The 26,225-nt window shown below is 33.5% G+C and overlaps 1 protein-coding gene across 4 annotated transcripts in view; it reads left to right on the forward strand.

The window, feature by feature from the left end:
* Positions 1-26,225, forward strand: part of LOC126974906 (integrin alpha-8) — a 164,321-nt gene that overhangs the window by 101,800 nt on the left and 36,296 nt on the right. For 2 of the 4 annotated variants that reach the window (XM_050822632.1, XM_050822634.1), the window contains exons 4-6: positions 20,066-20,192; positions 21,505-21,525; positions 23,043-23,104. In XM_050822632.1, the coding sequence (XP_050678589.1) occupies positions 20,066-20,192; positions 21,505-21,525; positions 23,043-23,104 (210 nt within the window). The remainder of the gene's footprint in view (positions 1-20,065; positions 20,193-21,504; positions 21,526-23,042; positions 23,105-26,225) is intronic. The other 2 variants (XM_050822635.1, XM_050822633.1) reach the window with 1 other exon arrangement.

Raw genomic sequence — 26,225 nt, forward strand, 5'->3', positions numbered from 1 at the left:
CAATTGCACTTAATTTCGATGTAATTGCAAACTGTAACTGCGAAGTAGAATGACTTAAGTCTGACCGCACCTAGTAAATGGTGCAGTTATAGCTTTACTTTACGAATTTGAAACTGAATAGAAAACTTAGAATTTGCCTTAAATACTTATAAGAAAGACTTACGAAAAATGCTGGAAATTATACAGGTGTTTTACCGTATTAATATTATAAATGTGAAAGTTTGTATGTCTGGATGTATTTTTGTACTTCTTTAACGCAAAAACTACTGAATGGATTTTGATGAAACTTTACAAAAATATAGCTTACACACCAGAATAAATGATAGGCTATTTATTATATATTACTTATTTATAAAAATATCACGTGAATTATACTTTATATGGCAAAACAACGTTTGCCGGGTCAGCTAGTTACTATAATATATTTGTTAACACACTTTATTGCTTTATAGATTATTAGATCACATTAAGTTATAATTAATATTGCATAAACGACATAGCACAAAACCATGTGCAAGCTACCTACTACATACTCATAATACCTACTACGTAACATTATACATCACAACCTTTAGGTACAAACATTAAGAAGAAACCTACATGCTTCAGTTTCGTAAGTGCATCTAGCCAAGTAGGTACGAAGTTTTTATTGCTAGGACTTCTTAAATAAACTAGGCACATACAGACAGTAGGTTTATGTGATATTGACATAAAAGCTGGTGCATTTCCAGAAAATTGATATTTAGCTCGAGTGTAGGTATGTATGTATCTACATTATGACAACAATCTACTAGTACATAGTACATGGCTGAGCTCTAACTCCTAACTAAGTTTCCCTTTGTTTAGGATATTAGTACTCCCCGTATATCGGTCGGTTATTCCATAGTTCAAGAATGTGTATGTCTGACTATTATAATGTACAATATGAGTAGTAGTTTAATAATTTTGAGAGGAAAAATAACTAAGTAATCTTCTTATATATAAAATTCTCGTGTCACAATGTTAGTCACCTTACTCCTCCGAAACGGCATTACTGATTTTTACCAAATATATGCATATTCAGTAGGTCTGAGAATCGGCTACTATCTATTTTTATACCCATAAGTGGTAAGGGTTGTTCACCCTTAACATTTTTTTTTAATTTTTGGACGTTTTTTTTATTCTGATTCAGCATTAAAAATACATGCAATTTAAAATTTTCACCCTATTTTTATCAACACCTATTTTTGTATCGCGATTTTTATATTATTTTATATGGCAATACAAAGTTTGCTGGGTCAGCTAGTATGATAAAATGTTCCATTTAAGTAGGTAAAATATAATTTAAAGGTTATATGTAGGTAGGTAATATAGATAATACAAAACCGTCTTTTGAAATAAAATAAATGAAAATTTTTATACATCTTATAACATTGCTAATAAAGTAATTAGTAAATCTTTAATAAAATCAAATTTAACCGCACATACCATTAAATTTCACAAATAATAGAGGTTTGGACACGCTTGTCTTGAAATTATAGCAAAAACGATATACCGTGTACGAGGCATCGAATCGTTACAAGCTATTCTATAAAGTTTTTTGTAATTTGTTACGGTTCATTGCTTAATGAACTAACATTGTGATATGAAAACAAGATTATTAATAGACCTCTATTATTAATTGTTTTTTGTACATCAGAATTTAATAAGGAATGCTATTCTTATCATACAACATATGTTAATATCGTTATTTCACTGTTTATTTTGAACGGAAATTATTGAGGTATAAACAATCATGGCTACAATTTAAACGCATTCAATAATGTGTTATTTTATAAGGTTTAAACTAAGTTCTTTTTGGTGTAACAAACGTCAACGCACGCTCGCACACGTCGAACACGCTCCCAAGCATGGATAGGCCATGACAATTTCTTTTCGTGTGCTACCGAGTCTACGATTCGTCGAGTTTCTTGTATGTTCTTCTCACGCGCTCTACATTTCACGAACATTCAGTAATTTAAGTGAAATATTTACAATGACAAAAATTAAAAGCCTCAAAGGATTAAAGTTTAAACCTAATTGAACCTGTTTATTTGACTTTGACTTTGATCAAGTCATCGTCAGCGCAACTCCTAGGATGTTGTGAATTAATTGCTCATACTTGGAATTATATGTTTCTCTACAGCAGCCAACAGGATTTCTTTCCTATTCCTTTCATAGCTTATGCATCTGTAGTAGCATACCTATGGCATAAAGGAATTTATTTTCTCAAAATTGATCCCTTTAGAAATATTTTTGATGTCATTTCTAAAATATAAATGGCGCTCTGAGAGAGAAGCGGCGCAAGAAACTCTACTATGGGATACTAGAGTCCGTGGACATTTTCATTTCATTCAACTCTCGGGACTTCCTTTTTCTAAATTAACTGAAAAACATTCGTTATTGTTAAGTTATATATAATTCAAAACCTACAAAGATGCCATATGTAAGAATAGGAACCGAAATATTTGCCAGATCCGATGAAATCCCCGTGGTGTATACAAAGTACAGATCCAATAAAACCTCAACATGAAATTACTAACAATACAGTGATTATTTATGTTCTATGTACTATATTATCAGTATTGTTGCATTGTCAGAAGGAATCACGTGATAAAATATCAATAAGAAAGTCATTTAGAATCCTGCGCTGTCTGTCTGCGCAGCCAATAGACGTTATAAACTATGCGTGTGCGCACGTTTTCTTGCTATTATGAGTGGTACAAGTAATGAACCGAGACGATTTTAATAAAACTATTACATAAATGTGACAATTATTATATAAATAAGTATTAATGAGAGTAATAAATTGCTGCAAATGCTTATTAATAAATAATTAAAAGAAAAAATGATATATTAAATATTATAATAATTATATTGTGATCACTTTTAGTTCTATAACACATCAGTAGGTTTAAATTGAAATTCATATAAATTTATTCAAAATAGGATATGAAATAACTAATTAAACTTCAAAACTACCGACCTAATATAGATTAACAACAAAAATATTTTCTTACTGAATATTATTACTTGTAACGATTTATTTTGTAGCCCTAAACTAAATGTTTGTAACGGCGATTTTACAGATCTTAAAATATTATCAGAATATTTGAGCAGTTTAGTTTTCTTATCCACTTCGTCTTATGTCTTGGGCCAGCTATTAGCAAGTTAGCACTACAATAAGACGCCATCCCGAGCTAATAATACCCCATTGTCCTGAGCTTGGCCAGATACTGAATAAACCTATAAATATGATCGTTGCGATGTACACTTCACTTTTATAGTAACGGTAGTTGGCTTCTACGACAGAGATTACCAACTTGTTCGTCTCAGACTTGTTTTAATCAGAATTTTAATACAGTACTAAGATTAAGCTTGTTATTGCAGCAAATGCAATTTGTAGTCAGCCTAGCGAAACTCTTTAAGATAAAAGTAATTCACTTGATTGTATGAAACGTGCTGTGATTGATAGATTGACAGATGACGGCTATAATCTTGTAAAAAACGGAGAAAGCCGAAATCCACTACGTTTTAAGCAACTGTTCGCTTTGAAACTTAGCCGGATTATACTTCGTCGCCGATCGCCATACTGTAATTACTACTATTTCAAACTTATGTCAAATGACCACACGTTTCATACTAAACTAAATTTAAATTTTTAGGCAGTCCCAAGTGGTATGACGGAGTATTTACACCCTCTTTGCTTGTAGTATTTCTTATCTCTTCGAAGCATTTTGATGGTTCTATGATGTAAATATTCCGATTTCGAAATTTCGAATTTGGAAATATTATTTCAACTTATTAGAGTTTGGCTAATAATGCTGCAATTTAAAAAAAACTGCTGCTGATAGCACTGGCTGGTTTTACACAGAATAAACGAAATTGATTCGTCTGACTGATAAAGACTGTATTATATTATAATCATTTATAACTTTCAAAATAGAATTAGGCGTTATTTAAAATAGCGGCGACCATTTAACCTCTATTTTCAGCAACTCTCGCAAACTCAAACAAAGTGGTCCATTTACATACATATCCTGAGAGTAGGACGCACGCATAACAAGCTATGCACACTAAGCAATAAACGTGGCCTTTTTTCATGCTTTGCCTAACAGCGAGAGGTTTTATCTAGACGTATGATAAATTATATAAGAATGTTATACACAAGTTATACATGATAATGCTTATGCTAATTCCGCTAAGTTTCACAAATGTTTTGCCTCTACACGAGGCATCTTCGGGCGCTTTTGACTCGCCAATCGCTAGTAACAGAGTCTAACTTCTAAAGTTTTTTTATTCAAAGTTATCCAAATGTTTTGAGTTTTATTTAGTGTTAATTCCGCCAATATTTATCTTTAAACAATTCGACACGTGTTTCGCCTCTACACGAGAAATCCTCAGGACATCCATACTGTCTCGTGCCAGAGTGTGTCGAGTTGTTTAAAGACAAATATTGGCGGAATTAACACTAAATAAAACTCAAAACAATTGGATAATTATGGATTTCTGCAAGATAACGTATTAAAATATACGTTCCATTTAATTTGTTTTAGTGTTATAAACTTATTTTTAAATGTGGAAATAATACGTGGAATAAGTGTAAAACAACACTTATTCCACGTATCCTATTGTTTTATAGAAAACTAAACGCATTGTTAGAATGTGTTCGTGTAACATAACATCCAATAAATATTTAAGATTATTGCAAGAAGTACACGTGGCTGCGCGTGCGCACGTCGAACGTGTATGGGCGTGGCGCGCAGCGTGAAAATACTAGTTAATTATAAGATACACCACGCTTCGTTATACGAATTATATATATTTTATCTGATTGACCTTACGGAAGATATGAACTGTAGCAAATGGGTTTTATATCCGGTCAAGTTAGTTATGTTGTTTTGAAATGGGATCATTTGAGTTATTATTATGGTTTCTTTCCACGCATTCGATGCGATCGTTCACATTGCGATACTAAAATTTATTTAATTAGTATTTGTGACTAATTTGTTGTTTTAAAGTGATAACCTCACTTCTGGGATGAATTACACAAATAAAATTAAAAAAAATTACATGAATGATAGTCAATTTCCAAATCAACTGTAAAGTAGATCCTGTAGATGAAGCCACGACCTGAGAGTTGAACAAAGGATACGAGATTTTATCAAGAAGAAGATTTTTTTAGAAGAGCGCTCGCACGGAACAAGAGAGGTCGCGGGTTCGAGTCCCGCATCGTTCGTAAAATTTTGTTTTCAAATTTCATTTGTGGTGTTTGTGACGTAAAATATAACCATATGTGACATTTTTAACTGCCTCTGTAAATACCTCATGGTACCTAATCATAGACTTAACATATAAAAGATCTGTCAGCCAGATAATGCATGACCGATTTTGATTTGTCAATCAAATCAAATCAAAAAATAATTTTATTTCGGAGGTAAATTGCATTATACTTGAAATATGTCATTTTTTCACACAGCTAATTCGTGAGTCAGATTTCTTAGAGAAGAACGAGCAAAAAACTCTAAGGTTGCTCTTTTGAAAGAAAAGAAAGAATTTTCAAAACAGAAAGATATTTCAAGTTCTCATTTTCAATGAAATTTACAAATCATTTCAATTACAATGTATGCAAAGTGCTGCAACAAAAATACTCAAACGTCAATTAATAAATGCCCTACAGTGAGTGGTACCAATGTGTGCGTTTTTTTGTTCTCCTCTAAACTGCATATGAAGTCCTGGTACATGTTGCTAGGATAATGCACATGATTACAATAAGACACTTGATTTCAACCGCTATGAAAGACATTACTATCACCGCTACCATATTTATGTTATAGGTCAGAAAATTACATCAGTATAAAATGAGTATACTCGCGTCATGCATAAGACCAAAACACTGTATAATGCTTTCCACTGTCTGCTCCCACGTTAAATCTTATGAAATGTCTCTTTTTACTGTCGTGTCTTTTCGTTTCATCGACTTTCAAATCACAACGATGCTAAAAAAGTTTTCACATCAGCAAAGAATTAAATTACTCCACATTTCCTTCTTATCATAATAAAATTATGATTTTAAAATCTAAGTTTTAAGAATGTGAAATAATATTACGTGTGTTTGATACATAAAATTTAAGTCCTACTCCTAAAACTGTCATTTTAACTAAAATGTTCTACTAAGTTCATCTCCGGGCGCCATCCGGTCGATAGTATCGACCTCTTCACCTTCCTTAACTATTACTCTGAAACTATTTCCTCACAAGAGTTACGTTATCAGTTATCACATTACTGTGACATTTATTGTGCCAACAAATATGTGTAGAACTTAATGTTGACTGATTGTTCGACGTGGATTTTATTGTTCATTGGCCCGGACAATGAGACTGATAATAATTATTGTAATTAATAAGTTATTTCTGGAAACAAGGATACATTTTCCACTCAATAACAAACGAATTGATTTAATCAAAAGGACGATGAACCCTCGTATAAATAATAATAATAAATAAGCCTTTCCAGCAATAGCTTTTAAGTCTTCTTCCCTCCTCTTGAATGGTCTTCCACATGTACTCATTCGTTTTCTTCGGATACCTTGTATAGGAATCATTATAGGCTTCAGTACGGCTAGTGGAAAGCAAATGCGAGTCGAACTCTTAGCTAAGCGTTCGGTACCATTGTACAAGGCTAACACCAAATAAACTTTTTTAATACTTTTGTAAAACAATTACATGAGGCCGATTTGGGATTCCCCATTTTGGATTTTTATTATTGTGTTACATACTTGCAGTTAATCTTTATACATTGACATAACAGTTATCTGCTATGTCAAAATTTCAACTGTGTACCGGTATTGCGGTTTTTGAGATAAAATCCGCTTAAAGTTGGACGGAACCCATGCGTTTCTGAGAAAAAAGTGTTTTGACAGTCATATCGACCACGAAGTGATCCTGTAAGTTTAGTAACCAACTTACAACCAACGGAACCCTTTACTAAGAACTAAGTCTGCTGTCTGTCCGTCTATCCACCCCTTAATAACCAACTTCAAAAAAGGAGGAGGTTCTCAATTTGTCGGTATTTTTTTATGCTTGTAACCTCAGAGCTTTCGACTGGGTGAACCGATTTTGATAATTCATTTTTTTATTTGAAATCTGGTGCTTCCCGTGTGGTCCCATTGACACGGCCAAGATCTGACATTGGCATCCATGAGAAAATCTTAAAAGTCTAAATTTGCTATAACAGTAATCGTAACTAGAATTAGATTAATTAATTACATTGTATAAAAATACACAATTATTGCTATACTTTTTAGTGCATATTATATCTATTGTTTGGAATAGTGTTTTTGATCTCGGTTGTTTTTTGTCAAATTTTTTTAGTCTGTGTGATACAGACCGGAATACGTAATACAAACTTTGACGAAGTGTGTATTAGTATTACCGATACACAAAATCAAATCATAAAGTATAAACCAACGAAATAAAAAAAATATTTCTTTCACAAAGTTAACAACTGTAATTGTTATAAAGCACGAGGTTATGGAACGATGTCGAACAGATTTGTTGTTTAGTTTGAGTTTAACCTGCAGTCGTAGGTTAAACTACGTTTATATGTTTGTTGCATCATTTTACATATTATATTGTAATTGAAATGATTTTTAAATCAATGGAAATGTAAATCTTGATATAAAAGAGTGGCAATGAGTTTCTTACTACTTCTTCTCATTAGCTCAACCCTTTACGAAGTAGCGGTAGATTCAATAACAAAAATATTTTGTTGACATTCATAAATGTCATTTCCGTGACCTACATGAATAAAGTGATTTTGATTTGATTATAAAACACAATCAGCTCAATGGCTTAAAGTATTCGATTCAACTATTTACACTGCCAGCAGAGCCGCCATATAGAGATACGATGTGTAACAGTTAGAAGAAGGCTGAATACAGTTACGACCAGTTACATTTCCCTTTTAAAGGATCGTAACGGAGACTCACAAACGGAGACAACTCTGTAAAAAAAATATACCTTTTGTATCTAGGTCGAGTTTTTACAGGAGATACAAGATGTCTTCTGATTACTAGATCGGTACTTGTCCATAATAGTGGGTTGAACTGAAATTATCAACTGAACCTATCTAAACAATATGTTATGTTTTTAAAGTGATAACCCTTACTTCTAGGATTAATACACAAATAAAATTTGAAAAACAAAATTTTATGAACGATGCGGGACTCGAAGTTAATTTCCTAATATGCAAATATTGGGGTTGAGCAGGTTATCAACTGTAAAGTGGATCCTATAGATGAAGCCACAACCTGAGAGTTGAACAAAGCAGACAAGATTTTATAACGATACGTTACTCGAATGGTTACGTTATGTTACTTAGTTGGTTAGAGCACCGGCACGGTACGCCGGAGGTCGTGGGTTCGAGTCCCGCATCGTTCATAAAATTTTGTTTTTAAAATTTTATTTGTGAACCTATCTAGCTCAAAATCATTCATTACAAGGTAAAATTTAGAATTCGGTTTAGAGTTTTCTTTATTATTAGATAGGCTGCTGTTTTCCCGAACCAATACGTCTTTGGGACCTTCAAGAAAATAGGAAACTCCCACCTTGAACTCCCACCGGCAATGCATCTCCATGCTCCCTGGTTTTGCGGATAATCATGGGCGGCCTCAGCAGTCCCCATCATGACATCATGCCTCTTGCTCATTTGGCCCCTCATAAAAAAAAGATTCAGCAAGGTACAAAAATACAAGTAAATTAAAAGCTGTTTTAAAATTGGTTGAAAATGCTTTTTACGGTTGATCCAAGTGCCAATATTTCCAAAATTCAAATTCGGTAAGTCAAAATTTCCTATGTTGCACTTGAAAATATTAGTCCACCAATTATAATAATAACAATAATTACTTCAAAACTCGTTTAGACAATAATTAGAATTATTAGTACCTAATACATAAAATTCTAATTCAAATTGTTTAGTGTTAGCAAGATTAGTTAAGCTGATTTATACGTCTAGACAGTCTCTTGCTGTTAGACAATCGATAAAAACAAGCCAGGAATATTAGTTTAGTGTGCGTCACAAGCCACGTCTTACACTCGCGATTTGTATAAAAATTTGTGTTAGTGTGCGTGAATTGATTAAAATAGAGGTTTTCACAGCTGTCATAGTCTATCTAGACGTATAAATGATCTAAGTGCTTTAGCTTCAGCTTTCTTGAGTAATGGATCTGTTTCTTCTAGAATGTTCTATTTTTTTATATGCATCCAGTCTATTTCCTTCCCATCCCATTCAATTTTCAAAAACGTAACCGTGATTTTTTTGTTTTGACTTACAATTCTTAGTTAGGGTTTCAGTTGTCCTTATCGAACATATGATTGTGTCGCCCGCGTTAGCGAGACGGTACGTTGTTTTAGAATTCTTAAATATTAAAAAAGTCTCAGTTAAAGTTTACTCTTAAAGACGAGCGCCCGACTCACGAAAATTATGAGCTGAAGTCCAATTGACAACTGTGGGAGGCTCCTTTGCACAGGAAGCCGGCTAGATTAAGGGTACCACAACGGCGCCTATTTCTGCCGTGAAGCAATAATGTGTAAGCATTACTGTGCTTCGGTCTGAAGGGCTAAGCTAGTGAAATTACCATTTACATCTTATGTCTCAAGGTGACAGATCTCAAGGTCTCAGAATTTTTGGGTTTTTTAAGAATCCTGAGCGTCACTGCATTGTAATGGGTATGGCGAATCAATTACCATCAGCTGAACGTCCTGCTCGTCTCGTTCCTTATTTTCATACAAAAAAAAATAACAATTGCCCCTTTAAATTCTTGTTGTCTTGTTCAAAACAGTCAGATACAGTTGCGTGTTGCAGCTGGTTCAAACCCATGATAAGTTGTGGTAATTAAGTGTTTATTTATAATTATCATACTTTCTGAGATATTTTAATTGCAACCATCTTCTGCTTGACATAATCGTTGTATAAAAACTTAAATAAACTATATTATATAAACGTCAAATTACTGTTAAGAACTTTGTCAAGTGTCCTATAAAGGTATGAATATTCCACATTGAACTTTCCCTATAGTGACTCAAGTGAAACAGTGAATGTGTTATGTATTCTGGTCGTTAATAATGATCAATGATGCACCAAAAACGTCAAAAGTCATCATAAATGAAGCTGAATCGTAAAGTCTGTTCTAGAGATTTCTATACCTCTGAATAGTTAGAATATTCCTAATACAGTAGCATTACTAGTACAATAATATAAATACTTTGCAAAAAACTAAAAAACACGCTTTGGTTGAAGAGTAAATGGTTGAAAAAAATTAATGTCAATTCCTTCCTTCCTTATGGATGATAGATGAACATAAATCTTATTTTGTAAATTGAAAAATAGATTGTTTTTACCAAATTTATGTATTGTCATCGGTCCTCGATAAATCTACGAAGTTTGAACGAAATCTGGCTGTTTAAATTGGGTCAAAATCGCGCCCAAATGAGTCGGTTACAAACAAAACTACGTACAGCTGAAGCTAATAAAAAGCGTGTAAAAAGGCGGAAATCAAACCCGCGACCCGTTATGCGATAGGCAAATACAAAAGAGATATGAAATGGGTAGTTTCTGTAAAATCGCGCACCTAAATACTAAAAGGCTGGCTCTTGTGATGATGACGACATGCAGGCTTGTTGATCCTTCCATTCAAAATACTTATACCGCCCGACTGTTTCTGCAAATGACAGAATACATATAACCAAATCTCCACTCTCAATAACATGTGTTGTCTGCCTTAGATCTTATGCCTGCAAACATAACCTTATTAAACTCAAACGGCAAGTTTTTACAACGCGTCCCATTGAAACCGTTCTGCCATAGAAAGTCAACTACAGTACTGGCCAGTTTTTCCCTCCTCTCCCTAAAGGAGGTTTCGCGAAATTAACAGCGTCTGCAGCGGTACTCTGTTTCCGCGTGTAAATAGGTTACTCAATACATGGAATTATAATGTGCACTTATAAGTTCAGTTCAAGGCTGATTCGCATTCTATCAATTAATTTGGTTTAAGTGGCCTAACTAATTCAACATATAGACAAATTATCGAATCTTGTTGACATAAGCATATTCAACAAGTGGGTTTTACTGGGTTTATATAAGAAAGAGCTAAAATTAGAATAATCACGATGAACACTGCCTTAATAAGTAATTAAATAACAGTCTTATATAATCATAATAAAAGTCTTTTTCCGTCTTCCGAAAATGTTAGAGAGTTATTGAATAATTAAAATTATGCTTCTATATTTTAAAGGAATTCTGTCGTCATAAATGCTGATATTTTAATGTTTTTATTTGTGAGTGGTATGTTTTTGAATTACAGCCTTATAATGTGTAATAATAATGACGCAAAATATATTAAATTTTATATTGACATTAAAAAAATTTTGACATTCAACCAATTGTTAAGAACTATGCTACAACTACTCATACAAATAAATATGAAATATATTTATTTAAATAAAGCTGTACCTACTAATATATATAAAACGTATTTTTTAAAGGAATAAAACGTTTTCATACGGACTAGAAAGATCACGAAACGTCGGGTTAGCTAAAATAATAATTGAATCTTTTATATTATAAATGCTTAAAATTCATTCGACTCTTAGAAAAGCATTCGAATATGTTTTATTAATTCTTTATTGAAATGGAGTATTAATAAAACATCGATCGAAATATCGATAATGAAGAATTAATATAGAATCGGTTACATATTATGAATATTATAACAATGCGAAACGATATTGAAGTATTCTTATATCAGTTGTTTAAAATGAATGACACAGAATGTCCAATAAATCAACAATTGAGTTCAAATATTAGTTAAGTACAACAAAGACAGTTGTTATAACACGATTCAAGTCTGTATGATTTACAACAGCTAGTATATACGAGGGTAACCAAACTTTTAGTTTTACGTCGATTTGCGGTCAATATCTTGCATACGAAAAAAAAGTTGTTACGACCATTAACATGACAAGCGTATAGACGAACCGCGCAAGCGCGCAAGCAAAGAAGAATAACATCTCTAATGTAGATACAGCAAGATAGAAAAGGAATGCGAATCTGTTGTTACTGTAACCGATTTTGATTGATAAGTCATAAACAGTCAGCCACGTTTGGCTCTAGTTCCTTAGAATTTTGATTATTAAAGCACTGGCTAACGCACACATTCACTTTTTGACATTGAAAATTGGTCACATTATCGGGTAGTACAGAAATTTCGCATCTTGTTTTAATGTCCAATGCTGGAATTCAGCTGCTAGTATTAACCTGAACAACTCCTCCGAGTACTCTGCTCAATATATGCGGCAGAGGAGTTCCTCTTTTCACACAAGTTCCTGTGCTTCCCCGGCGCATAATAAGAATAGGGAATGTCCCGGGCCCAAGAGCGTCGTAACAGCCGACTTAGGACATTTACCAGTGGGAGGCTTTGCACAGGATGCCGGCTAGATTATGGGTACGACAACGGCGTCGTTTTCTGCTGTGAAGCAGTAATGTGTAAACATTACTGTGTTGCGGTTGGAGGGCACCGTAGCTAGTGAAATTACTGGACAAATGAGACTTAATATCTTATGTCTCAAGATGACGAGCGCAATTGTAGTGCCATCCAGAATTTTTGGGTTTTTAAAGAATCCTGAGCAGCCCTGAATTATAATGATCAGGCCGTATCAATTACCATTAGCTGACCGTACTGCTCGTCTAGTCCCTTGTCGTCATAAAAAAGGAAAAAAAAGTTATACAATCACGGATCGAATCACTAATCGTTCATAAAATTTTGTTTTTCAAATTTTATTTGTGTATTAATTTTAGAAGTGAGGGTTATCACTTTAAAATATACCAAATTGTTTATACATGATCTCTTTTATATAATTTCGCCTATTTTCGCGAGGTAGGATAGTCAGAGATTATAGTCCTGATAACTTCCCTATCTTCTATAACTCGTATCAATTCTTTTACACAAGATCTCTTCTTGGATGAGTACCTTTTTCTGTAGATCCTGTGATGTGAAGGTATGCCGATGTTTTAAACATGTGCGGTGTTTCCGGGACGATACGACATGGTTACCTTCAAAAAAAGCGCGTACTCCTTCCTTAAAGGCCGGCAATGCTCCTGTGATTCCTCTGGTGTTGCAAGAGATTGTGGGCAGCGGTGTTCACTTAACACCAGGTGACCCGTACGCTCGTTTGTCCTCCTATATAAAAAAAAACACTTCAACAGGTCAATCTATTTCTAATACTTCTTCGAATTCTAATCCTTTACAAGCCGTTATAACATTCTTGTCGCAATGACTGTCACTACATACTATGTGTGTGTCACTACACACATAAATAAAACTCAATTATCAATTATTAATAATAATTATTACTATTCAGTTTAGTCAAGTTTATATTGATAATAAAAATCAGTACTAGTAATGTGAGAATGTTGGCCACTCTGTGTTGACTCAACGTGCCTAATGTCAAATAGGTTAAATACTCTTTGTAGGTAAATGCTCTTACAACATCGTGTACATCAAACTTACAATATAGATATTAGACTTGTTAAATATAATGTTCAGATCTAAATTTTATTTCACCGGTGCCTTCTGAAGAGATGTGTGCTGTCGACTTCAAGCATCACGCATTAATGCGTGGCATTAATCAACAATGAACAATTTGATTTTTTTTATTCTGAAGAAAAAATTGAAGAATTCACAAATAAAATTTGACCTTCCAACTGGGTTCGAGTCTCGCATCGTTCATAAAAATTTGTTTTCAACTTTTATTTGTGTATTAATCGTAGGAGGTGAGGGTTATCACTTAAAAAAAATGAACAAATTAATTGAAGAATTGTTCGCTTTAAATTTGAAGGTACAATTCTCTTGTGTTGCAAGAGATAATCATTGTTTGCCTTAGATTTTAAGATGGGAGTATGCTCTGAGCTTAAAGGGTTCAATTGTACTGGTTCGAGTATGTTGTTTCTGTAAAAAGTTTCTAGTAAAACGCGCGATTGTGAAATGGCATATTGATGCCTTTTTTATGATAATAAGGGACGAGACGAGCAGGACGTTCAGCTGATGTACAATGCAGTGCTGCTCAGGATTCTTGAAAAACCCAAAAATTCTGAGCGGCATTTCAATTGCGCTCGTCATCTTGAGACATAAGATGTTAAGTCTCATTTACTCAGTAATTTCACTAGCTACGGCGCCTTTCCGACCGATACACAGAAATGTTTACACATTACTGCTTCACGGCAGAAATAGGCGCTAACGGTGACATGATGCGCGTTAAGTTCCTCATTTCAAATGTCCGGTTAACAACTCCTCTGAGATAATATCAGATCATGAAACTCTTTAATTCTTTTAAAATAAAATAAAGTAGATATTCTTTTTGAATCGTATAATAGCACAGAGAAATAGGCGCGAAACATTAACCTACTTCCATCGTGCACTATTCTCGTAACGAATTTAGGTCGAAGTGTCAATTGGTTAGCTTTTTGCCTTTGTACCGATCTACATTATTGGGACATGGGGTTTCTTAATCGATAGCACGGTTTTGAACTATTGCATAATTTCGAATTGTTGATACAGTTGTTTAGTACTGCATTAGACCTTTCGATTGTATTTAAAATAATTGAAACATTGACTGCCGATAAGAATAACTGACAATATTGTGTAATATACAAAAGAATTATAATAACGAAAATAATAGTTAAAAAAAAACTAAAAAGCACGCTATAAGTATATAAAATTCAACTAAAAATAGAAAATAAATTTAAATTGAAAATAGTGTAAAAAAAAATATATTTTATTGTAAAAAAAACGCGTGGGGTGCTTTTTAAGATATTATTAAAAAAAATACACTATTTTCAATTTCAATTTATTTTCTATTTTTTAGTTGAATTTTATATAAAGCGTGCTTTTTAGTTTTTTTTAACTATTATTTATTTTTCATTTTTTAGCTAAATTTTCTATAAAAGCGTATTTTTAAAACTATTAAGTACTTTAACATCAATTCCCGCCTTATCGACTATAGATGAAAATTATATAAATTAACAAAAATCCTATTTTGCAAATTCAAAAATTGAATAATTTTATCAAATTAGTGTAATGTCATCGGTCCTCGATAAATCTACAAAGTTTGAACGAAATCTAGCCGTTTAAAGTGGGTCAAAATCGCGCCAAAAGAAGTCGGTTACAAACATACAAACACACAGGTGAAGCTAATATAAAGCGTATAAAAAAACATAATATTTACTTCATTATTAATTATGGTATTTTTTATACAGCTCAAAAAGAAAAGTAGGAGCGACATCAAAAATATAAATATAAAGAATATAAATTCAATTAGAAAAAAATTATACGTAATAATTTGTTTTAATTAATATCAATAATTAATTTAATTAATTAATATTATAAGATTGTGTATGACTCGGATTTCGTATTATGGAGTTATTTTTCTGAAATAAATTTATATTATTATTATTATTTTATCCAAAGACTGGCAACGCTCCTGTAATTTCACTGGTGTTGCCAGAGAGTTTGGGCCACGACGATCACATAAGTAATAATTTTACGCCTTTATAATTAAAATATTTTTATTCTAAATCTGAATTAGATAGGTATAGTGATATTAACATATCAACTGTAACACGTCCACTGCTGGACAAAGGCCTCCCCAATAGTAATAATATATTGATACTTACATAAATTATACCTCTAGATAGTGTCAGGCCATAATGCCAGGAATAATACTTTAGTGTGCGTGACAAGCTACGTCTTACACTCGAGATTTGTATGACACTTTCTTTTGTGCGTGAATTGCTCAAAATAAGAATAGTTCTAAACTAAATTTTTTTCGACGTTTTCACAGCTGTCATAGTCTATCTAGACGTATAAATTATCTAAGTATTGATATTAAAATTATTCCAAAAAGTAATGCCTCAAAGTTTTGACTCATCCTTAGATTGTCGTTAAGAATTATTAAATGGCATTTAGCATATTTTAGTTTATTGTCTGCTATGCGTAATGCAAACTGAAAAACGGCATTGTCCGAGCCGGGGTTAATGTCCGAATGTCTTAAATCAGCTGATTGTGGTCACTTGCGATTGTCGGGCTTCGTGATTGATTGGCAACCCTCTTTATTAAGAAGCTCTTGAAATTTGTATTGTAATTTATTTTCTATTATTACTTGTCGCAGCGTGAAGTGTTTATATCGTGAATGTGATTTTTTTTCCCCTCTTACAAACCTGTGAAGTGAATTGTCCTTTGTGATAAGATATGCGATTTTCGATCGCTACTGCGACAACTTGGGGCAGTTGACTGAAAGTCCAGATCCCATATCTTCGGAGTGTGCTGCGGAAAACTTTCATAAACACTAACTCCCGTGATTTGAATACTAATAATTCGTTGGACAAATTTTCAGCAATATATTTACAATTTATACCAATTTTTTGAAGCTTACTAAGCATAGTTGGGTAGAATAGGCATATTTGAAATCAAATAAAACAATATTGTATTTTCATACATCATCGGACTCCTGGCGTAGCGGTTATAAATTTCAGTAAAAAATATGATACTCATAAATATATTTCATCTGTCGTCAACCAGGCTTCTAATCTATTGTTCATTTGCATAAAATAAATATTCTCTTTTGTAATTTTTTTATTTAAGCATACTTTATTTGTAATGAAAGAGGAGGTAATGTTGTGATCACATGAGATAACAAGAGGAATCTCAGGAGGTTTGCCGAACTTATAAAGCGTCGAATAAACGTATAACTGACTTTAAAAACCAAAAACACATTGATTCGTCGTGGGCAAGGATCGAACTGCGGGCTCCGTGGTGAGAGTTTCAACCATCTATGTTCTACCTCTTGTGCTACCACTATCTCAGTCTCGTGCCAGATTTTGGCGAGACAACACGTCCTGAGGATGCCTCGTGTAGAGGCGAAACACGTGTCGAATTGTATTAAAAACAAATACTGGCGGAATAAACACTAAAGAAAACTTAAATCATATGTACTATTTATTTAATTTAACTATTAACCCACAAACTCCTAAGCTGTGAAACCGTAACAAAATCACTATATGTCACTTTGTACAGACATCTGGTCGTAACAGCCCTTTTTAACAAGGAGATGACACAACCCAACATGGCGAACAATAAAACCTCCGCCTGTTTATAAACTATTTTATGGCCGCTGACCAATGAACCGTTAATTGATTACATAAACATGATAGATACAGAGCCATTAGTGTGTACATCAGATGAGTACTAGTTAACTAAGTAGGTACATAATTTATAGCATCTAGATTTAAATAAAGTTAAGATTTAACAGCTTAATATATATATATCCACCTATATATTTACTCATCACTATACCTCTGGAACCATAAGGCGTAGAAGACTTGAAATTTAGTAGGTGTATTAGCGAGTGCGTAGAAAATAAATGTATTATTAAAAATTGAAATCAGTTATGGCTAAATAATAGGCTGACGTACCTGAGATTCCAAAGCGCGATGCTCTGCATGGTGCTCCCGCTAATCCTCTAGGAACTCCTGGTGCTAAGGTGCGTGTTACTTTCTCTCGGCGTGTGTAGGAAAAGTATTTTTGCGTTGCGTTACACCGAGAACTTAACGATTACGTCGTTGATCACTGATAAAGTCTCAAATTGCTTATAATATGAAGCGTATATTTATGTGTATATTGCGATTTGCGTGCGAACTGTGTTGCTCGGTGACAATTTGACAAGAGACAACTGTCATTTTACCTCTCAGGTGACATTGAGTCTGTTGGCTATGGTGTTTCTCTATCTACAGGGAATCGTCTGCACTATAATAAGCCATCATCAAATTACAAGAATCAAGAATTGATAATTGCGGCGCACCTGTAGGAATATTCCTGTCGCCGAGTAGAGGTTAGCTAAGAACGGATTTTAAGAAATTTCATCCGCAAGAGTTTTTTTTTATTATGAACAGAACAACGTATCTTGGGTCAGCTAGAAACTAATAAAGGAATGAAAACAAATATCTCATTGAAGCTAATCAAGGAGAAGAGAAGAAATTAAATTTGAAATGCATTGGATACTAATAAATAATAAACATGGGTCAATTCTTCTAGGACTGTATTTATTCGCAAGGCTTCCTGGTTAATATGATAGACATGAAGATTTGAATAAAGTTTACCAGTAAAAGAATAAAATTTAACAGAATAAGAACTGTTAAAGGAAAGTAAGCAAATATCTCAATGAAGCTTACTAATAAGAAGAAAATAAATAGTATTTAAAATGTTTAAGTTTTTAATAACATAGTATTTAAGTGCAAGGTTTACTGGTTAATATCACAACCTCACTTCAAGTAACTTAATAATTCCAAATCATTATTTCTATTATCTATATCAGGTGAGAAAATTGGCCATTCTTTCAATATATCTTCGTCTAGGAAAGTAATTTTATATTTAAAAAGAATTAGTGCTCGTTTAATATTACGACCTGGATGACCAAGATCTGATTGTTGTAGTTTTCCGTGTATTGTCTACCCAAAACCAGAGATACCCTCTCAACTGTATATTACAAGTATCGATGAATACAAAGCATCCATAAAACTAGTTTCCGGTTATGGTCGAAGATCTATCATCTACGTTTCCAAATATTGAAAACAAATTCTGATAAATAAATGATATTAAATTTAAACCAGATGTTGATGTAGTTTTGATGCTCTAGCCCGTGGTGTGTTTATGTAGCGGGATACAAAACGGCGCACGCGCACGAATTATTTTGAATCATTCTAATTGGTGGGGTTTGATAGGGTTGTCGCGTATTTTATTTTTAATTTAGAAATAAAACTTACATCAACATTGTTTTGAACTGTACAGGTACCTCCTAAATAACCTAATCGTTTGGAGCCATTTAATTAAATATTAAATTGTAATTTCTTATGTAAGTGTCAATACGTCTTAATGGGAATAAATTTTATTTAAATTGATTCTGAATTTAATTGCCAGATTCAGAGCAAACTCGCATCTAAAAGTCACTTAGCCAGTTGTCAAAATTTGATATTTAGAGGGTATTTAAAAAAAAAGTGTACCTGTGAATTTAAATGAAACGAAATGTTAGTTCTATTGTTGTCTTGTGTTGTTTTATAGTTGTTCTGCAACTACAGAATCTAACCTACTCAACGGCTTAAATATTTTTCATAATCAGTTTTTTATCTTTACTGCAACTATTCGATATATATTGTGAATAATGTAATAGTGAGAATATTGCGTACATGTGCTTACATTCTCAGTATCAAATACACAGCAATTTATTGCCTTTCTCAGATTTCTATCTTATCCTCACTCCTGATTCGATTTGCACAAAAGTAATTCCTGAAAAGGAAGTTCTTGCAATTTTAAGCTATATCATGTTTTTTTTCTATCGTAAGATCGAACGCGGCGTTTTTATTTGCTTATAAAGGTGACAGCCCTATATAATATTAAGTTAATGTTATTACAGGACATATGAACCGCTGAATCCTCAAGTTCATGCCGTTAAAAATAACAAACTATAATTAGATCTGTGTTCACAAGTTAACAGTCCGCAGTGTCGAGACTCGAGATAATCCGTATGATGTTATGGACTATCTGTCATGGTGTATGTTTTATAGGGAAGGTATCGACCCCGTGTATTAACAGTTTTAGGATACTTGCCGTATTTTTTATATCATTCATAGGTTTAGATTTTAGAGACAGCTCTTTGTTTTTTTAGTGTTATTAACGAACATTGGAGGAAGCGAGCATTTTCTAGTTATTATATTAAAAAAATATTTTAAAAACAAAGGAAATTAGATATTTCTATACCTTATATTGTTGTTAACGATATCTGACTTGGTTAGCAAGTTTGTAGGGTCCATTGCTAAACAAATTTCAGTCATTTTGCTACTGATTGAGCTTCTTTTCTTTTCCCTTTCATTATTTTAGGTGATCACCATCTGTCGTACATTATTACTATTGATTGATTGAATTTGCTCTCCCTTGTTCCAGGCGTGTGCACCCCGCTATGTCTCCTTCGTGACAGCAAAGCTTAACCAACGAGACCCAGTGGGAAGCTGCTTCGTCGCAAAGACGCCCGATGCAGTCGACGTAAACGAATTCTCGCCATGCAGAAACTGTAAGTGCGGTCAATTAATTTATTGATTTGACTTGAAATAATCTTTATACCATATTATGTTCAGAAGAACTGATCGTAGGTAATGGATTATGAAATGAAGCAGCCCTTAGATGGGCAAACGTTATATTCATCGTAATAGTTAATATCTATTACATGTTACAGTCATTGATTGAAAATAGTTAATTAGAAATGTGTCATAAATAATCGCATACTTAAGCGCTTTACAGACTAGACGATTCTATCGTTTTTATGCCGCGCGCCAAGAATAGAAGAGTATAATTATTAAAAGAACTTTCAAAAAGGTTCAACTAACAAACATCTGAACCTGAAAATTCTTTTAATGGTTATGTTCTTTTGTTCTTGGGGCGTGGCATAAAAAAGAACAGAAGATTACATATATTTTCAGTTTGAACTAACCAACATCTGCACACAGTTAGTCAGGCGTCTCTGTACACTGTAGACTCAAACATAATAAAACTAGTAGACAACTCCGGACTGTAATGAATACTCTGGGAGAAATTAACAGAGGTAAAATTCTATGGGTTTCAGAACATGCAGGGATCGAAGGCAATGTATGCGCTGACGACCTTGCAAAAATTGGTGCTAAAAAGTACTCAATTTGGCCCTGAACCCTTCTGTGGTATCCCAACTTTTGATACATCATATTCACAAGAGTTTTATAAAACCTGGAGCAACACTCCGGGTTAAACCCATTCCAAAACCTAATACAAGCCTTAAACAAAAAAGCTGCGCATGAGACACGGGTTTAGTAGGGAAAACTTACACAATCTAACCAGGACACTAACGGGGCACTGCAGATTAAACAAACACCTTTCAATTGTAGATTCTGTAATAGTGCAGATGAAATCCCTTTACACATTCCCCCTGCATGTTCTTCACTGCGTAAAGGTAGTCTCTTTGGGAAGTCCAATTCTTCAACCACTTGAGTTACGTCAGCTCACTGCAAAAGATATAAACAACATTCATGAGAGGTAAGCTATAGTTAACAGTGGCTATCACAGTAGATCACACTGGTCGCAGTGAAACAGGGCTGAACTAAACTGTACCAAAGCCACTTTACAAACCATAACCATACCAAAAAAAAAACTGAAAACAAATTATTTGAGATTTTTGAATGAAATGGTGGAAAATACTTTTGATAATTGCACGACCGTTTAATATTATTATAAATTAGGGAAAGATCACAGCATGAAATGGGATATCATAATTTATTATTTATTATGTGTTAATAACTATTTATTATAATGTTATGTACTAATGGTATCTATTATAATAATTTTGTGCACTTTAGGGTTTCGCTCGGACGAGGATGGTGAGTAAGACGTATAATCGATGTTATAACGCACGGGACATGTTAAACATTTCAATATGTCTGCGTATGCAATAAAGACGCTATTCATATAGAATGTTAACACGACACGACATTGTAAATAACAATTCATTGTAATACGAAAATAACACGCGCGTTTTTGCAGAAATTTAATTGGTTATGAGCTTTAAGCAAATTTTCTGAAGATTAATTGGACGTAATTCCAGAAAAACGTTCCAAACCACAATCTTTGTGTTAAGAAAACAAAACTGGTCACGTTTTTTTTATGCCAATAAGGGACAAGACTAGTAGGACGTTCAACTGATGGTAATTGATACGTCCTACCTATTACAATGCAGTGCAGGATCCTTGAAAAAACCATAATCTCTGAGTGGCACTACAATTATTGCGCTCGTCACCCTGAGATTATGTGATTCATATTAACGGACTGACAAAAAATAGCAGCCCTACTGTCACTCTTTAAATGACATCATGACTTATTCAAATTCAAATATTTTTATTCAAAATAGGATTTATAATCACTTATTGAACGTCAAAATCTACTTAGTAGCCCAACCCACATGTATGAAATACTAATATTTATTAAACTTTAAACACGAATTTCTTAAAAAATGATGTTTGTGGCTTGGAACGTCTTTCAGGAACTACGTCGAATTGTATTTGATATTAAAGATGTTTTGCTATTAGCGTCTTCAGTTACCGCCATTACATTGAGATGAAATTCATTATGAAGTTTGGAACGCACTGCAAAAACGCTTTGTGTGGCGACACTTAAACATGCCATAGACTCGGGCGTTATAAAATAAACAAAATAAATCCATCTATTTATCCATACATAATAAGAAGTTAGAATTTTACAAAATGCATGTGCAGTGTAGTATTCTCGTAGGTATTGTAACTGTTTGCTTTGAATTAATGTATAATACACGCTCCAATCAGCACTCAATGTTCTTTAATTAAAATTTAAAATATATTCATTTATTAAATATATGGAAAAATAATTCCTTAAAAAATATTTGAATCTTATTATTATTGTTAATAATCTGAATCTTCAAAAACCGTTGGTAGCTACCAAGATTAAATTCCACTAGGATGAAATATATACCTAAATATATATATATTTGTATGTTGTATACAAAAACTGTTAGGAATAAAAGTATGAAAACAAAATTAAGTATGTGTTTTTGTCACTGTTTGTTTTGTTGGTTGGGTGGACCAACACGTTCGCCTCGATTTCGATCGCGATTTATGTATATATTTTTAGAGAAAAACAGTAATTTTAAGTTTCCTGTAAAACTATCTGTTCAAGGCAAATCTAGTTGATACATCAACCTTAATTTTCCATAGTTACTTACACTATTAATTTCTTGTTTAATTTCTATAGATTGTTCAATTGTGATTGTTAGATATTTCTGCCTTTCTACCAGTGATATGTCACATAGCTACGGTAGAAATCCATAATGTATTTGAGCTAAAGAGATGTTTTTTTTATTTTACAGCAAGTCATGGTCAACGCAAGACAGGGGTGTGCCAGGCCGGCTTTTCAGCTGCTGTATCCAAGGTGGGTTTTCTTTAATTTTAAAAAGTTTGACAAATTAAAATATAAGAAAGAGGATCGAATGTTACGCCTGACGCTGTTTAAGCAGCAAAGTTTTGCTAATCAACATTGTGTGTATGATTTTTATTTTTGTAACATACACTTCATTATTTAAATATGGCGCCGTAGACTACTCGATCAAATTGACTTAAAAGTAGTAGTTAAAAAATTAATGATTCAACTTAACCCCTACTCCGCGGCCGGCGATAAAGCGACATGCTTCTACCAGTGGGAGGCTACTTTGCACAGGATGCCGGCTAGATTATGTAGGTACCACAACGGTGCCTATTTCTGCCGTGAAGCAGTAATGTGTAAGCAAAACTGTGTATTTGAAATTACTGGGCAAATTAGACTTAACATCTTATGTCTCAAGGTGACGAGCGCAGTTGTAGAGTCGCTCAGTTTTTTTGGGGTTTTTCAAGAATTGAATGGCACTGCATTGTAATGGGCAGGGCGTATCAATTACAATCAGCTGAACGTCCTGCTCGTGTCGTCCCTTATTTTCATTAAAAAAAATGCGATAAATTGACGATATAATTTGCGGCGCTGTAATAAAAGTTTCACTTTAAAAAGCAAAATATTTCACATTTGTCATGTTGCCTTTCAACATCGAATTTCACGTCCCAACTTTCGAGACATCAGTAGTCATTTTGTAAAAATTCAATGAATATTCATGCGACAGATCAACGTAAATTAGGACCTCACAAAATTACTATCATTATCGTTTCGGACACGCTCATTAGTAACCCGTCGGCGAATTCGGAAACTGTAAAGTGAATCCCGCGAGATATATTATAAATTCATTTGACTGGCCGTTAATGTTTTTTGCCGCTTTGAAGCCGTAATTTTGTAATTTATGGTGACATAAATTTTGTAGAGCTCCTGAAATTGTTCACTGGCATTAATATATATTAAGTATTACTTTAACCGCTATGCAATGTCGACCCATATAGCCCTGCCTTCTGAGCTAGAAGTTGCGGGTTCGAAAGGAATCATATGGAAGGTGTAAAGTTGTAAACATTTATATGATGAATATGAATATGGGTGTTTGTTGCCGAGTCATGGATGTTTTATATTATGTATGTTTAAGTAAGTATAATGTATTAATTATATCGTTGCCTTCTACCAATAGTACAGGCTGTGCCTAGTTTGGGGCAAGATAATTTGTGTAAAAGTGTGTCAATATTATAATAATTTTTAAACGAAGTTATCATCAAAGGGATATATGTTTTATGTTAGCCATGTAGATGGTGTAGCCCTTTATATCACTAAGTGTAAGCCTAAGCTATGTTAAGCAGAAAATGCATATTTTATTTTTAAAAGTGAAAATGTGATATCATGTGAAGAAAGAAAAGATTACATACATGGTTATTACCTTGTCTATATCTTTTTTACTTTTTTTATGATAATAAGGGACGAGATGAGCAGGACGTTCAGCTGATGGTATTTGATACGCCCTGCCCATTACAATTTAGTGCCGCTCAGGATTCTTGAAAACCCAAAAATTCTGAGCGTCACTACAACTGCACTGGTCTTTTTGAGACATAAGATGTTAAGTCTGATTTGCCCAGTAATTTTACTAGCTACGGCGCCCTTCAGACCGAAACACAGTAAAGCTTACACATTACTGGTTCACAGCAGAAATAGGCGCCGTTGTGGTACTCATAATCTAGCCGGCATACTGTGCAAAGGAGATTGCCACTGGTAAAAGTATCGCGTCTCCTCCCACCTCCTGACGCCGGCAGCATTGCAAGAGAATGTGGTGATCACTTAACACCGGGTGATCCTTACGGTGTTTTCCTTTTCCATAAAAAAATTAAGTGATTAAAAAAAAGAAGCAAGTTGCGATTCTTGCGGTCGTTCTTCTCAGGTCTGAGGCATATATTTTCGAATTAATTGTACTTTTTGACGTTCATGTTAAAATAATTTATTGAATTTGGCGTTATTTTGCGGAAATCTATAATTATTCAAATGTTGTGAGCCTTCTTGAGTGTACATTCCGCTAAGATTCGTCTTCAATCAATTAGACACGTGTTTCGCCCCTACACGAGGCATCCTCAGGAGATGTTGACTCGCCAAATGCTAGCACGAGACAGTAGTCGTGAAGTAAGAAGGCTGACAACATTTGAATGTTCATGTTAAAGCCTATTTTGAAGTTAATTTATTATTTCGAATATAAATATGATATGTTTTAAATTTGCATGGTAGTAATTATGAAATTTGTCACTTTAGTTTTTTATCATATTTTTTATAGACATAAATAGTAGTAAGTAGGTATATCAAAAATAATAATATATGTAAAAATAATAAAATATCGCGGACAGACGGACAAACAACAAGTCTGAGCGATATTTCAAAACACCTCTAGGAGACGGGAGAAGCCCGTGATTATATTGTTAAACTAGCTGACCCGGCAAACGTTGTTTTGCCATATAAATTATTTTTATAGTTAGACCGTTTCTTGGACATTGCAACATTACTTAATTTTTCTAAAATAAACGTAGCCTAAGTTACTTCTAACTATATCAGCTACGTGCCAATAAAAGTCCCGTCAAAATCGATCCAGCCATTTCAGGGATTAGCCGGAACAAACAGACAGACAGACATACACACAGACAGAAAATTGTAAAAGATGTTATTTTGGTGTATGTACCTTATTTCAATATTACAAACAGACACTCCAATTTTATATATATGTACCTATGTATGTACAGATAATACAAAAAAAAATAAGATTTTTTTATGTCATTCCAGCGGGGATTGATACCACGGCCCGTGGCTTGAGGTAAAAACTAATACCACTGCAGCAACAAGTTTTATATTCATTTTATTTTATAAAAATAAAAATCCTTTAAACAGTACCATTTATGGTGCAATTTATTACAAAACTGTCGTATAAGTTACACGTCATTCATATCGCTAATCTCCGCGCCATAAATAGACAATTAAAAAAAAGGAAGAAATCACCATAAACAACAGAGGAATAGACTGGTCGTGTGTCGCTTTATTTTTTGCGCTGGCAACAATAAAAGTTTAATAATTCATAAGCCTGCGTATTCACATCACGTTCGCTTCAAACGATCTC

The sequence above is a fragment of the Leptidea sinapis genome, chromosome 34 (assembly GCF_905404315.1).
Source record: "Leptidea sinapis chromosome 34, ilLepSina1.1, whole genome shotgun sequence".
In the NCBI taxonomy this organism is placed as follows: Eukaryota; Metazoa; Arthropoda; class Insecta; order Lepidoptera; family Pieridae; genus Leptidea; species Leptidea sinapis.